The sequence below is a fragment of the Styela clava genome, chromosome 2 (assembly GCF_964204865.1).
Source record: "Styela clava chromosome 2, kaStyClav1.hap1.2, whole genome shotgun sequence".
Classification (NCBI taxonomy): domain Eukaryota; kingdom Metazoa; phylum Chordata; class Ascidiacea; order Stolidobranchia; family Styelidae; genus Styela; species Styela clava.
The window spans coordinates 10,910,918-10,924,783 of NC_135251.1; the positions used below are offsets into that span (position 1 = coordinate 10,910,918).

General features: G+C 31.0%; 1 protein-coding gene across 4 annotated transcripts in view; it reads left to right on the top strand.

Annotated features, from left to right (window-relative positions):
* The window catches only part of LOC120335697 (transcriptional enhancer factor TEF-1-like), a 29,373-nt gene extending 16,592 nt beyond the window's left edge, over window positions 1-12,781 (top strand). The window contains exons 2-12 of one of the 4 annotated variants that reach the window (XM_078109694.1): window positions 1,759-1,823; window positions 2,050-2,118; window positions 4,824-4,883; window positions 6,070-6,201; window positions 6,793-6,830; window positions 7,270-7,441; window positions 8,058-8,126; window positions 8,476-8,649; window positions 8,949-9,089; window positions 9,460-9,612; window positions 10,257-12,781. In XM_078109694.1, the coding sequence (XP_077965820.1) occupies window positions 1,759-1,823; window positions 2,050-2,118; window positions 4,824-4,883; window positions 6,070-6,201; window positions 6,793-6,830; window positions 7,270-7,441; window positions 8,058-8,126; window positions 8,476-8,649; window positions 8,949-9,089; window positions 9,460-9,612; window positions 10,257-10,379 (1,196 nt within the window). In that variant the 3' untranslated portion in view covers window positions 10,380-12,781. The remainder of the gene's footprint in view (window positions 1-1,758; window positions 1,824-2,049; window positions 2,119-4,823; window positions 4,884-6,069; window positions 6,202-6,792; window positions 6,831-7,269; window positions 7,442-8,057; window positions 8,127-8,475; window positions 8,650-8,948; window positions 9,090-9,459; window positions 9,613-10,256) is intronic. The other 3 variants (XM_039403276.2, XM_039403277.2, XM_078109695.1) reach the window with 3 other exon arrangements.
* Window positions 12,782-13,866: the final 1,085 nt, after the last annotated feature.

Genomic DNA, 13,866 nt, shown 5'->3' on the forward strand with positions numbered 1-13,866 from the left:
AAGCCAATAACTGTTGCATGAAGATGTTCTCCCCTATTTTTAGAAATACAATATTTTGACTTTATCATGAATTAGTATAAATGTTTAGTGAAGAATAACCATTCCAGCAAAATAAGCATTTTGATATGGACATAACCTCTTAAATAGTTATACAGATAACCAGTCTAAGTTTTTACATTATCAATGTCTTGTATTTGATTGGGCTTATGTTGATCAATCAAGTTACTCAAAATTGCTACTTAAATACCTGATTAGGTTTTATTATACACATTATGAATCATGGACCACTTGTTGTGAATTTGTCCTATCTGTGATTATTTACTCTAAGCTCTGACTCATGTTGACTTACTTGTTATAACATTTAAGCACATGTTTTTTAGTTCGGGTGCCCTTTGGGGGGGCCATGTAGTTTTTATGTTATAAATAATCCATTCTGTCCAGGAGAGGGTTTATATTGATAATATAAATCTTAGCATTTTCCATGATTATGTACAGACAGATAAATGTTGTTTGATCAATTTTACGCTTGTGTACAAATTCGGAACCAAGCATCCTTTAATTATAGTGTATGATATTCTATGGATATAATGCCAGTAGGCATCACGTTTAACAAAATTTTGACCTGTTATTTTATTTAGATATTAATTTAATTCTAAATATGAAAACAAATTGTACAAAATGAAAGCTATTTATTAATAGTAGTAATAGGAGGGAAAATGTTCAAACCTCCCTTATTTTACAATAACATTTTTTTTAATATGTGAATTAAACAATAAATATTGTTATCATTCATGGCTTAATAATAACCAAACTTATATCTGATCTTATTGACTTAAATTGCTTTGTCAATCAATATCTACTGGCAAATATTGTCATATAACTTTTGTGGCATTTCAGTTGCTATATGATTAAGCCATCTCATTGCCTTTCCTCCCTCCATGATAAATATGTAAATTCTATTCTACAACCTTGCTTATAGACATCTGAGTCACTGAGTGTGTATGAGTGAGTGACCTTTGAACAAATTATTTTAAAATAGCCTCTTATTTTTTTTATTTTAATGATGGATCCACCCCTGAATGAAAGTATAATACAAAATTAATACAGAATATCATTTCAAATTGAATTTTGACTTTTGTTATATATTTTTTCCTATACTACTCCAATTTAAGTCCATCATATAATCCCCAGCTAACCTCTAACTTTTGTAATACAATTTCTAAATACCGAAATAGGATTTAATTTACCAAGCCTATTAAGTGCTCAAGAGATTACTAATTTTATGCCAAAACTAGGATTTATGTGAATAATCCTATATATAATATTATATGTATAAACTAATGAGGCCTATTTGTAACTAAATAAGGTATATTTTGACTTCGATACAATATTAGGATATCATAATTTGAATTCGTTTCAATATTTTGTGGAAAATTTGGTATATTTGTCCTTCATACCTCTGATATGTTATTATGGGTTGTATCTCTTAGCTGCATGCTTAAAGGGTTCTGTCTTAGATATGATTTCTAACGTTTTTAACAAACATGGTCAAAATATAATCTACTCTATCTGTTATATTTCCCCCCTTAATCAATTTACTTCTTGTAGGTAAAAACGCGATATCTTGCTTTGAGAAAACGAACCTAAAAATTTTGCCCAATTGCAATTACATATCAGTATGGATTGCATTAAATCTAGTCAAACCAAGATCACAGTTTTATAATTTGTAATACTAGTTATCGCTATACTTTGTTTTAGGTCGAAATGAACTTATTGCAAGATACATCAAGTTACGAACTGGGAAAACAAGAACAAGAAAACAGGTAACATGTTGTCATAGTGGAATAAAGCTCTCAGGTTCAAGATCTAACCAGAAAATTTTAAGTAGGATGTTTTAGATGTGTGAGATACATGCTAAACCGAAAATAAAATCCCATCCACTCTGACTCTCAGTATTCATTTTAAATGGTAATTAAATTCGGCCCCCCTGTTCTCATATTGAAGACATTTAGGTAAGTAACTGATCAATAACCATACATCATATTTTAGGTATCGAGCCACATTCAAGTTCTCGCCAGGAGGAAATCTAGAGAACTTCATTCCCAGTTCAAGGTAATTGTAAGTCAAAATTTCTGTTATATTTACAACAAAATAAATGGTGATGGCATGTTCAACTAACATGAATGTCAAGCTTCAAATGCATTTTTTGAATGTTTTCATTTATTAATTGCTGTCATATCAAGAAGCATAGAAAGTAAATTTCCAACTATATTTAAGTAACAATAATAATTTAATATTCATTGAAGATATTGTATATAATCGTGAAACTGCGATGATCAAACATTAAATAACATTTGAACAAATTGCTTGTTCAAAACTTTCTTAGTTTTGTCATTTCAATATTCAAAGAATCATTTATATGCAAGGAAAGAAAAAAAGACTAAATGTAACATGATACAAGACAAAAAAAAGAAAAAAAATGTGGTATTATAAATTTATTCATCGTTTTCACCCTTTCAAAAATCAAAGCGTTGATTATAAAATTTTTAAATACATAATGATGTAAGATATTGAAAACAAGGAAAAAGTTCTTTCAAAATTGTGTTATTTTGAACTTAATGCATAGCCCTTACGCTTTTAAAAACCAGAGCATAATTTGGATTTTGTGATTACATTAGCATGTAGTTGGGATAATAAATGAAAAATCACCCTAAACTTTCAAAATTATAGTAATTTTATAACTACTATATTCATCGAATAAAATCAATCTTGACATAGTTCTGATTTAAAGTACCGGCAATGAATATCATAAATACACCACATTGGTATGGTAGAAATGCTTTGAAAGTAATTTGAAAATCTGAATTCTATTGATAGTTTTGATACTTGAACATGTTAAAAAATAACTCTTTTTTTGTGACAGTCCAATCTCTGTTCATTTTGACAATGAATGTTTTGTTTTGGATCATTTCCATAAGTGAGAATGTAATCTAATACTTTGGTGTGGTTTTTATGATTGGGTCTCAAATGCGCATTAGTGTTGAACTCTTTGTGTGTTTATGATCGGAAATCTCTAAAACCTAATCACCCAAAAATTCAACATTTTCAAGATTAAAAGGGAATTCATTTGTGAAAACATATGGTAAAGATAAAAAAAAATGGATTATTGAGAAGGGTAACCGTTTTGAATTTCAATTAGAATTAATTGGTTATCATATTATTAAATGAATTTCAAATGTAATAGTACATTTATACAATTCAGGACAAAATACTACAAATGAATTAAAACTAAATAAATGAATTAAATGAAATTACCGATGGCTGGTAAAGGTATTTTATTGTATGTATGTAAGTAACTTATATGTAACTACAGTTGCTGACAAAAAATTGTTAGAAACATCTAAGTTCACAAACAAAGTACTTTTTAAACATAGGTTAATGTGAATAGTTGACCCGGAGGCATGTCAACAACTGTGCATTATGAGATCTTTGCTACAATTAGACTAAGTTTTGTCCGTCGTGTCACGGTTTCGGAAAACTTCTATCACAAGTAAAAAAATATAAACCTTATAAACACAGGCCTATGCTGGGTCAGAATTAACTCAATACAAAAGGTTTCATATCAAGGCATCATTGTTCATTCACGATTTGTTCAACTATAACCAAGCTTGCTAGATATTTACCTGTCTATGTAAGACACTTTGGCGTCACCTTTAATGCTTTCCAATACGGTCGATTGCTAATGAACACTTTATGTGCTACGATACTTGAAAACAAAAAGAGCAACTTTCATTTTGAAATGGGTGATTTGAGTCTGAGTGCTGTCAGTCATTTCAAAATTTGTTTAGATTTTAAAACACTGTAACAATTTATAAAGTTAATCGAGAGTTAAACCTAATGATGATTGACGATACTCCCCCATATCAAGAATAGATATGTGTGACAAGACATTTCAAACATAACAGCAGTTTATTTTTACAAGAGCCGAAAGTACACATCGTATATACAGATTAATGAAAGATAAAAAAAAAATGCATTTTAGTGTGAAGGAAGACGCGATAAACCAGTAATGGTTATCGAGCAGTGTCACCTATAAAAAAAGTCTAACATAAATATGTTAAAAACATTATTAAAAAAATATAAAATAAAGTGTGATCTATTATTGTCATTATAAATTCCTGTCCGAAGCAACATTTCAGTTCTTCTTTTAATAATTTATATTATATGGTAAAAAAGATTATGATGTTTACCGAAACATGCTGAATCATGCTTCATTTCGCACACATTTTTCTTCATGCTTTTTCCATTTAAAAAAAATGTAATATTTAAACTAATGAGGAATGAAGATCCAATCAAATAAGTAAACTTAGTAAGACTGTAATCATTTTCCGATAATTATATCATACTAAACATTGAAACCACCTGAATTGAGGTATCTTATATTACAAATTTGATGTTTTTAATTTTTAGCACATTGGTAAAATTCTAAATTAAATCAAAGTGCTTAAATATCTTGTGGTATATAAATTCAACTCAAGCAATATTCATGTTTTAGTTGGTTTAAAAATGTATTAAATTTCAAATTTCCCGAATTTCTCAAAACTTTAACCCGGAATGTTCTATTTTTAATAAAAGCTAGTTGAATTGAATATGTTTATGAAAATTTTTTTAATTCTTTGAATGGCTCTTTTTTTCTTTATTAATATGACAACCAGCTTTTCATTCTAACTCCAAAACTAACCATCTCATTCTATTTATTTCTTTCTGCTTGCTGATTGAATGTTGCTACATTTTCATCAATCATGCCTGCCTACATATAACAGACTCCTAGAGGAAATGAAGGAGAACCATGGCCGCCTTATAAACCTCAGATTAATAACATGGTGAGTCGATTTAATGGATGAACGAAGATCATGAGCATGCATGGATATTGTATATAACTAGGGAAAGAATTAACAAGATCTTTAAACAAATTACCTAAATTGTTAAAATACAGGGGTGTCCATAAAGTTCTTTTACAATTTTGTTATGAAGTCAGTTCTCAATATATCTTAACCAGGTTTGTTGTTTTTAAATCAGCAGTTGTTCAAGTATTTTTACTTTGTTTAATACCTTTGTGAGGGCCAAAACAATATATGGCATAGATAAATTCTATTTGCAATTCCAAAAATTTTGAGACTTCATGGACACCCTATAATTTAAAAACAAAGGCAGTAATGATATCAATGAGGAGAAGGAAATCAAATTTCATATGGGCTTGGTTGTTTTTACTATGGTTCATGGGAAATGGACTTAAAAATGGATTTCGAATGCCTAATATTCAGTCCTGTGTATGTGTTTATTTGAGTTCTGATTAACAGTCTTTCATGGCATCTCATTCAGTAATATACCGATTTTCAAAATTTACATTGGTTATTATAAGAGAGTTAAGTCACTCTCATTAAATTTGTCATCACAGATGTTCACCTTTATGTTGATTTTCATCAGTGTTTGGTAGAAACAGGGATTTCCATGAATCGATTATTCAAATACATTCAAAATTTATTATATTCTATAAGGAAAAAATTTGATTTTAGGAATGATTTGAGATATTTATATTGGAGATTTTGTGCCATCATACAAGCAGATCAAAATATACGATATCTTAGCTAGTAACAAACAACACAGAGAAAAGAATGACCACTATATTTATGTCGTTTTAGATGATCAACATGAAAATATAGAAATTTTGTCCCCAATTGAAAACGTAATCGATATTCAAAATAATTTTTCAGAATGTGTTCAAAATAATAAAATACTCGGTTTGGCCATCTCTGGATAGAAGTATCTATATACCTTGAGTCAAGGCAGTCACTGTTTTTTCAGTTCGGAGTCGAGTCTTAAATGAGTTTAAGTCTCATTGGTGGTTATGACCAGTCTGATTCATTATGTTTAGATGACTTGAGTCACTTTGAGACTTTGATGAATGGTGACTTTGACTTGGATCCAACTTCGGTCCAGTCATTAACTCAAGCCTCCCAATCTGTGATTAACATCTTGGCCAAGTTGACTTATTTGCTTTTGATTCAGGACCAAGCAACAAAAGATAAAGTGTTGCAAAGTATGGCAAGCATGTCCTCAGCCCAGATAGTATCAGCAGGAGTTATACCGAACAATCCTTCACTTCTATCCGGGATCAGGCCGCAATATCAGAAACCTCATGTAAGTTTGTTTTGTTACAGAATGAAAGTAACAATAAAGCCTTTTTGTGGAAATAATATGAAATACAGGAGAGCAATGCTCAAATATATGGATGCTTGGGTTGCAAATTAGTACTGGTATTTCCATTGCCTTAAAGCATGGAATTTGCTGTAAAGATTGGCAGACAAGTGTGGTCATGTGTGACAAAACATCAAAGTAAACATCAGGTCCCACATGAATCGGAGGAAATTAAAAAATATGTAAATTCAATAGCCTTTTAGCGCTTTCAGCCACCTTTAAATGCTAAAAAAATTGTCAATTAGTCAAAAAAGTGATTTTTTCCAACAACTTCTTGTCCGATAATGAGCAGTGTATTTTTGAGTGTGATACCTCATTCAATGAAGTCCAGACTTATTATTTCAAACTGTATTCTCACTCAATGTTTTCAAATGTTCTCAAACACTGGGGTCAACTCAGTATTTTTTGTTACCAATTATTTACTATTGATTCATATATATATATATATATATATATAATACCACATTTTACAGATAGATGTTCCTTTAAAATCCAGACTTCATAAATAATAATCTGAATTATTTTCCTTTTTAGTTTTGGCCTGGTGTTGCAGCTCATTCTGAAGTACCAGAGTAAGTGAAGTTTTGTCATATTAAATTTAATTCACACATACTGAGAACTGGTGGTGAAATGGAGTATTTGAACTATTCTTTGCTAACTTGAATTGCGACCAAATGTAACCAAATTTTACTAAAATATCTGTTATGAAGTAAGTATTTCAATATAACCAACTTTTCAATATATTTGAAAAAAGCTCAAACTGTTGTGCAAGTGATGCTATCTACATTCTAAGCATTATGGAAAGTCAACATTAGTCTTAACATTATTTTGCAATTGCAGACTTTTATAAATTTAATACTTCCTTAAAACTTTAGCTTCAACATAGGTCACATTAGGTTCCAGCAGTACAACAAACATGTAAACATGAATAGGCAGCATGCCACGTGGCATAAGCATCCCGCATGGCCCTGCAACACATCTAATAATTTTTTTCATTCTATCTATTTTCAGTATAAAACCGTTCCGAACAGATGCATATGCAATTGCACAACAAGTCAACAGTGTGGCACAAGTATCATTGGGAGGTCAGAACAATATCAATACAAATAGCAATGCATTGATGGCTCTTGGTGGTTATGGACCTCACATTGCAAATCAAGGCCCACCATGGCAGGGAAGGCAGGTATGGGAAGAGCATAGGTAGATAAGTAAATTGATGTTTTCAAACCATCAGGATTTTACTGTATAGCAGAATAAATGCTGACAAAATGAAAATAATTTATTGAGAATTTGATTTATGGATATGCATTCATTTACGGCAGTAGTTTTCAACCAGTGTTCCGTCAGTACAGTCCACGAATTTCTTTTCAAATTCGAGAGTCTATATTATGATATGAATATTGTTTAAATATAATTAAATACATGGGTATAATATGATCATATAGTAAGTGTGTTTCACTAGTGTTCCGTGGAAAATCTTAGACGTTCCGCATCAAAATGTTGTTTCACATTTTTGATTGGCATACTTTATGATACCAAGTATAATCATATAATAAATATCACATGGGTTTCTCGAGATTTTGGAATGTTTTATTGGGTTTCCCCTTTTACCAAAAAGCTTAAAAACCACCTATCTAGGGATTATATTTATACTAAACTTGATCAATAATTTTTGTGCATTAATTAAGCATTTCAAAAATGTACACTTAATTTAATCTTCGTCTAAATATTTATCATTACTATTCTACTGTGTATGATTTTCTTATGGTTTCATATTATGATAAATTTTTTACTTTCAGATTGCAACACATATGTTGAGACTTGTTGACTTTTCAGCATTTTTAGAACAACAACATGATGCAGATAATGTAAGTGATTCAGTAGACTCAACACTCAGTTGTTTCCTAACCTAGAATGTCTCTCTATGACATGTTTTATAGCATTGAAATTTTTAAAATGATTAACCAATTTGTTTTTTTTCCTGAAATAGAAATAATTTATGATCATTGAATAGATGCTTTATGTATTTTGGATTAGATAGATTGGCAAAGATAAAGATATTCAATGTCTACAACTCATCTCAGATTTAAAGAACTGATTAAGGCTCTGCCAAATCAAAAATTCTACCTGCATATGTATATACAGAAGTCATTGCTTGTCTATTGTCTTATCAGCCAATGATTTATAAATTTTTTAATGCTTTTTGTTTCTTTCCAGTATTCCAAGCATCTCTTTGTTCATATCAACCACTCAAATCCATCTCATAGCGATCCTTTACTGGAATCAATCGATATTCGTCAGATTTATGATAAATTTCCTGAGAAAAAATCTGGTTTGCGAGAACTTTATGAAAAAGGTCCAAAAGAATCATTCTTCCTTGTCAAATTTTGGGTAAGTAAAAACAACTCAATATATGTGAGCCACTGCATTGCTGTTCACAGTATGCAGGTTCACTGATTCTAATCCCATGGGAATTGGTTATTTACAAAATTATTGTTGGACTTTTCATTCATATGGTTGGTCTGTTGGAGTTCTGTTCAGTTAGTTCCTTGCCCTTAAGTTACTGCACCTTGAGTAAATGCCTGGGTATTTATTCCCTCACAAGACCTGATGACAGGTTATAGTCTGCCATGTGATAAGGCAATTAATTGTCCTAATAATTTTAATTGTATTCTGAATAATCCGAATAGGCTGATCTGAACGTGAACATAGTAGAAGATTCAAATGCATTTTATGGAGTGACAAGTCAATTTGAATCAACTGATGACATGACAATATCATGCTCTACTAAAGTCTGTTCTTTTGGAAAACAAGTTGTTGAAAAGGTTGAGGTAAGCTGTTGATATCAGTCTTTATATATCCAGGAAAAGCTTGATCAATGAAGAAATCTTAACAATGGTTGACTTGCCCTGAAACACTACATAAATATTGTATAGAAATTCTGGATATGTAAAAAAGATCTTCTCTGCCAGAAGTCAAGAACTTTTCTTGTGCTATATTTTCCAATTTTGTCAGAATACCAGTGGGTTATTATATTGTACATTAGACATCTCTAATTTCAGAAAAAAAACTACAAATACATGTAATTTCAAAGATTTTTCAATTAAAAAAGTACACCACTATCTTATTTAAGTGTTTTAAATAAGTTAAAAAACTTTAAAAAGTAATTAGACTATTTCTAATTAGGTAATCTTTTTTCAGACTGAATACGCAAGGTTTGAAAATGGAAGGTATGTGTACAGGATTCATCGATCTCCGATGTGTGAATATATGATCAATTTTATATTAAAACTAAAACATCTACCTGAAACATACATGATGAACAGTGTGTTGGAAAACTTCACTATATTACAGGTATTTGATCAAAAATTTACTCTTTTGCACATTCAACTTTCACAGTGATAAAGGAAATTCATAATTGATATGTACTAATATCTTTATTACCCATTCTTTTGAGTTGTTTTTTTCTCTTTGTATATATTTCATTGTCTCTTCTTTTTCAACAACATCCTTATTAATGGTGATATGTTGAACATATTTCGTTCCATATTTTCGGATTGAAATCTTTTGCAGAAATATTATGTTAAGGCAATGGCCCCACGTACATTCGGAAATTGTACCGGTACCTAGGGATGGGCAATGTAGAATAATTTACTATTCCAGAATAGTTAAATCGAATCCAGAATCCTATTCTATTTTCATACTTACTCAAATAGTGGGAATTTCCCCATTGCTGGATTTAGATGGTACTTCAATTTTTATGTAATTGTGACAAACTGCCTATCCTTTATTACATGTTTCTTGAAGTCCCGGATCCTTATATCACTTGTGTCACAGGAATGCTTGATAAGCTGAAATAATAGATTATAGGAATAATCTTATCCCCCAATATTACAAGTTTTGTTAGGTCCTGATGAAGCTAGAATAAGATGTATTTATGTGGGATGAGAACCTGCTCTTTTTCTACAGTGTTCATCAAACATTGCATTGATTTTCAGGTTGTATCAAATCGTGACACTAATGAAACACTTTTGTGCATGGCGTATGTTTTTGAAGTTTCAACATCTGAACATGGAGCACAACATCACATTTATCAATTAGTTGGAGACACTAAACAATGAAATGTTCAAATAGATTCAATCATATAAAATTTTGTAAATGGTGAAGGCCAAGGCCAACAGGGACAGAAATCGGTACAAAGAAGTTGCCATAACGATCAGTCACCGTGGCGATTCCCAAACGTTCCTCTGCCATTTTACACAAAGACATATCATTTTTGGATTGTTAGCATGGTGCCATTTTGAAAAATATTCAAACTAGGACAGTGAGGCGTTATATTAATCATGCTTTGTAATAATGAAATATCGCTCAAATTTCAAAATTTGACAAGTTAGCTTTCTTGTTCCAAATTTTTTAATCTGTGAATATTATTTGATGATAACACTAAATTAATGAAGGTGTTTCATATAAAAAAATATTTAATTATATTCTCCCAAAGGTGTCATTCTAAGTGGAACACTGATTCCTAAAAGAATCTAATAAAATACAGCTTTAGCTAACTTATGGTTGACAAGCTTTCTACACATATAGCTTATTGCTGTACTTTTCATATATATATATATTTCAAGCGAATTGTTCTGCTTTTCTTCTACGTTCACAAAATTTCGAGCAGAAATTCTTTTCTTGTAAAATATTTCGATCAACAAAGAAATGTGCAAGTTATTACATTATCAATTCCAGCGGTCCGCATCTGTACACTGCTATACTGATGTTCAATCTTATGACTCTCACAGTTAGACAAATGTCTTAGATAATTAATAAAATTTAAAAATTTGATACCCCATATTTTTTCAAAAAATACAATTTTTAAATTTTTTCGCATAATAGATTCGGGATTTTTGATAAAATATTGTACATACATTTTTTATTCTCACTAAAAAATATAATTTAATAAATGAAGGTTCCTTGAATCAGAAATGTTTTATATAAATAATCTTTGTTTCACCACAGAAATCCATCACTGGTGCCTATGAATGTGTGCTATTTCACAGCTTTTAAAATATCTTGCTTTCAAGTGCTTTTAACATTTTTTCGTTTTATAAGTTTCAACCGATAAATATTTGCCTTATTTTTTGCATTTTTATTCATATTAATTATTTTACAATGGTATTTTAACATTGAACTTGTTTTTTTTCTCAAAAAAGCTACATATTTTTATCATTTTACTAAAAATGTAATGTTCAAAAATGCATGGTACATTTTATCAAGTTCTGTAATTTTCGGTGCGCAAGTATTTCACTGTCAAATCTAAGGTACTAGATAGATATTTTCTGATTTAATGATCTGATACAGTTGAAAATTTAGCTTAAATGCAGATGAGGCAATGATTCATCTTGCTTCCTTGAAACATATTTCCAACAAGTGGCGATGGCTATTTATTTTCAAGTATTTGGCTCTGGATAAATCGAAAAATGTGTGAAACATTTCATATATATAGCAAATTATTTTGACAATTTTTCTCTCCCTCCAATGGTGTAGTTTCTGATCCAAGTTTTTTTCAGTAGTAATAAGTTCAGTCTAACCATAACAATACAACTTTTATTTGACCGTATTTGGATATTCAGAGCTTGGTATTAATAGCCATCTCAATTAAACAATTTTTCTATCATATAGCCTTTGCCAAACAGTAAGCCTTGTTACAGCTATTTTGAAATATGCCGATTTACCGCTTATGATCTGCTGCCTTTTCTGCTTATAATCGGTTTTCTATAAGTTTCACGCTTATGTTATATTAAGTTGTGTTTTTACCCATCTCACTGGTATCAAAAAAAATTGTGTGGCTTTTTACAATCACTATATTATGTTGAACAATCTTTGACTGCATGAAATAATTGCCAATTATGTATCTAAATTAACGAGTGCCTTTTAAAGTATTTAATTGATGGTTACAATTTGTCATTTCAAGTTGAGAGTTTATCATTATGTTACCCGTTAAATAGTTTTGCCTGCTATTCTACAATTACTGTATTATACCTACTTACTTTTGATATATCTATCTGCCCTTGACTAGAGTAATTCTTTACTTCTTAGGGTCTTTAGCCAGTGACCACCTTAAAAGGTGGTCAATAGTTTCAGGTTGGTGTGACGTTATACAAAAGCCCTTTTTTAACACAGAGAAATGAACATTTTGGAAAGTCAAAATCTCGATTGCTCAGAGTTATTTTTATACAAGATATATCAGTGTCAAAAAAGGTTGATTACAACTTGCGAGCATCCTAAAAACAGATAATTTCACACAATGCGTAACAAGTTTAATTATTTATATCACATCATATAAGGTAGTCAGCATGCAGCCTGATGCTAACCTCTCAACTTGATTGACAGCATTAACAATGTAATGGTTGACAAATTTATGTCGTTTTAGCCAAATTTTGTACAATTTATCAAAGAACTACGGAACTTGAATTTTTTATATATTTGTTGTATAAAATTTTTTGAAACCTAATAAAATGATTTTCACAGATTATGTTTGTTATGTATCATTATCAGATGAATGAAAGTTCCAGAAACGCTCCTAGGCTTTTGCAAAATCAGGTTTTCTTTCAGACTTATTCTACCCATCCATATACAGGAATGGACAAACCCGTATATTTCACTATTTTTTAAAAAAATTATCGAATATGAAATACATTCCAAATTGAGGGAGAGTTTGGGTGGAAAATTACATAAATCACAAGGCTATATCTTCATGTTGATCAACATCTTAAATGACATAAATATAAAGGTCATTGGTTTCTCTGTGTTGTTTGTTGCCAGTTAAGATATACCTTTTGATCTGCTTGTCAACGGCTCAGAGTCCCTAATTTTCAAATAATATTCTAATTTATTTATATCAAATCCTGGACATCCCTACCAATAGATGGTATCCAGACATTTCACCACGGATCTTCATCACTTGGGTCCATATGCGTGAGCGCTTATTCAGTTTGCAAAATATCTACCTTTTTTGTTTTATACGTTTCGACTAATGCCTCTATGGAATCAACACAACGTGTAAAATTTTGTTCACAAGGTAACTATTCAAAAAAGTAAACGTAAGCATTCCTGTAATATGAGCTGACAATAAGAAATCTTTCTATTGGTTTTTAGTTTCTCACAGCATAGCGACGTTTCGGTTTCGCGCAGCGGTGTGGCTCAACGGGCTAAGCGTTAGGAATACACTCGCCACCGCACCTCTAATTACTCTGCATGGGTTCGCATCCCATGCAGGGATGGTTATGTGCGAGAGGATTGCTGAACTCCTCGCCGTCGTAGGGTGGTTCACGTAACCGTTAGTCGGTTACGGCTTCCTCCACCACCAAGTCCATGCTTCCGAAAACAAACAATACAGTATAACTAATCCCATACCAGACTTGGGATGTTAACCGGACGAGAGGCCGTGATTCGCCATATGGTTAAGCAGTCTTTTCCTCTCCCCGAGATAAATATGTGAATCCTATCCTATTTCAACAGAAAATGTACAAAGTATCTATTTCTTACCTGCCTTAATATCTCTTTTACACATACTATATTCAGTGAGTACCAAAATTGGTGTTTGGACATGTTCGA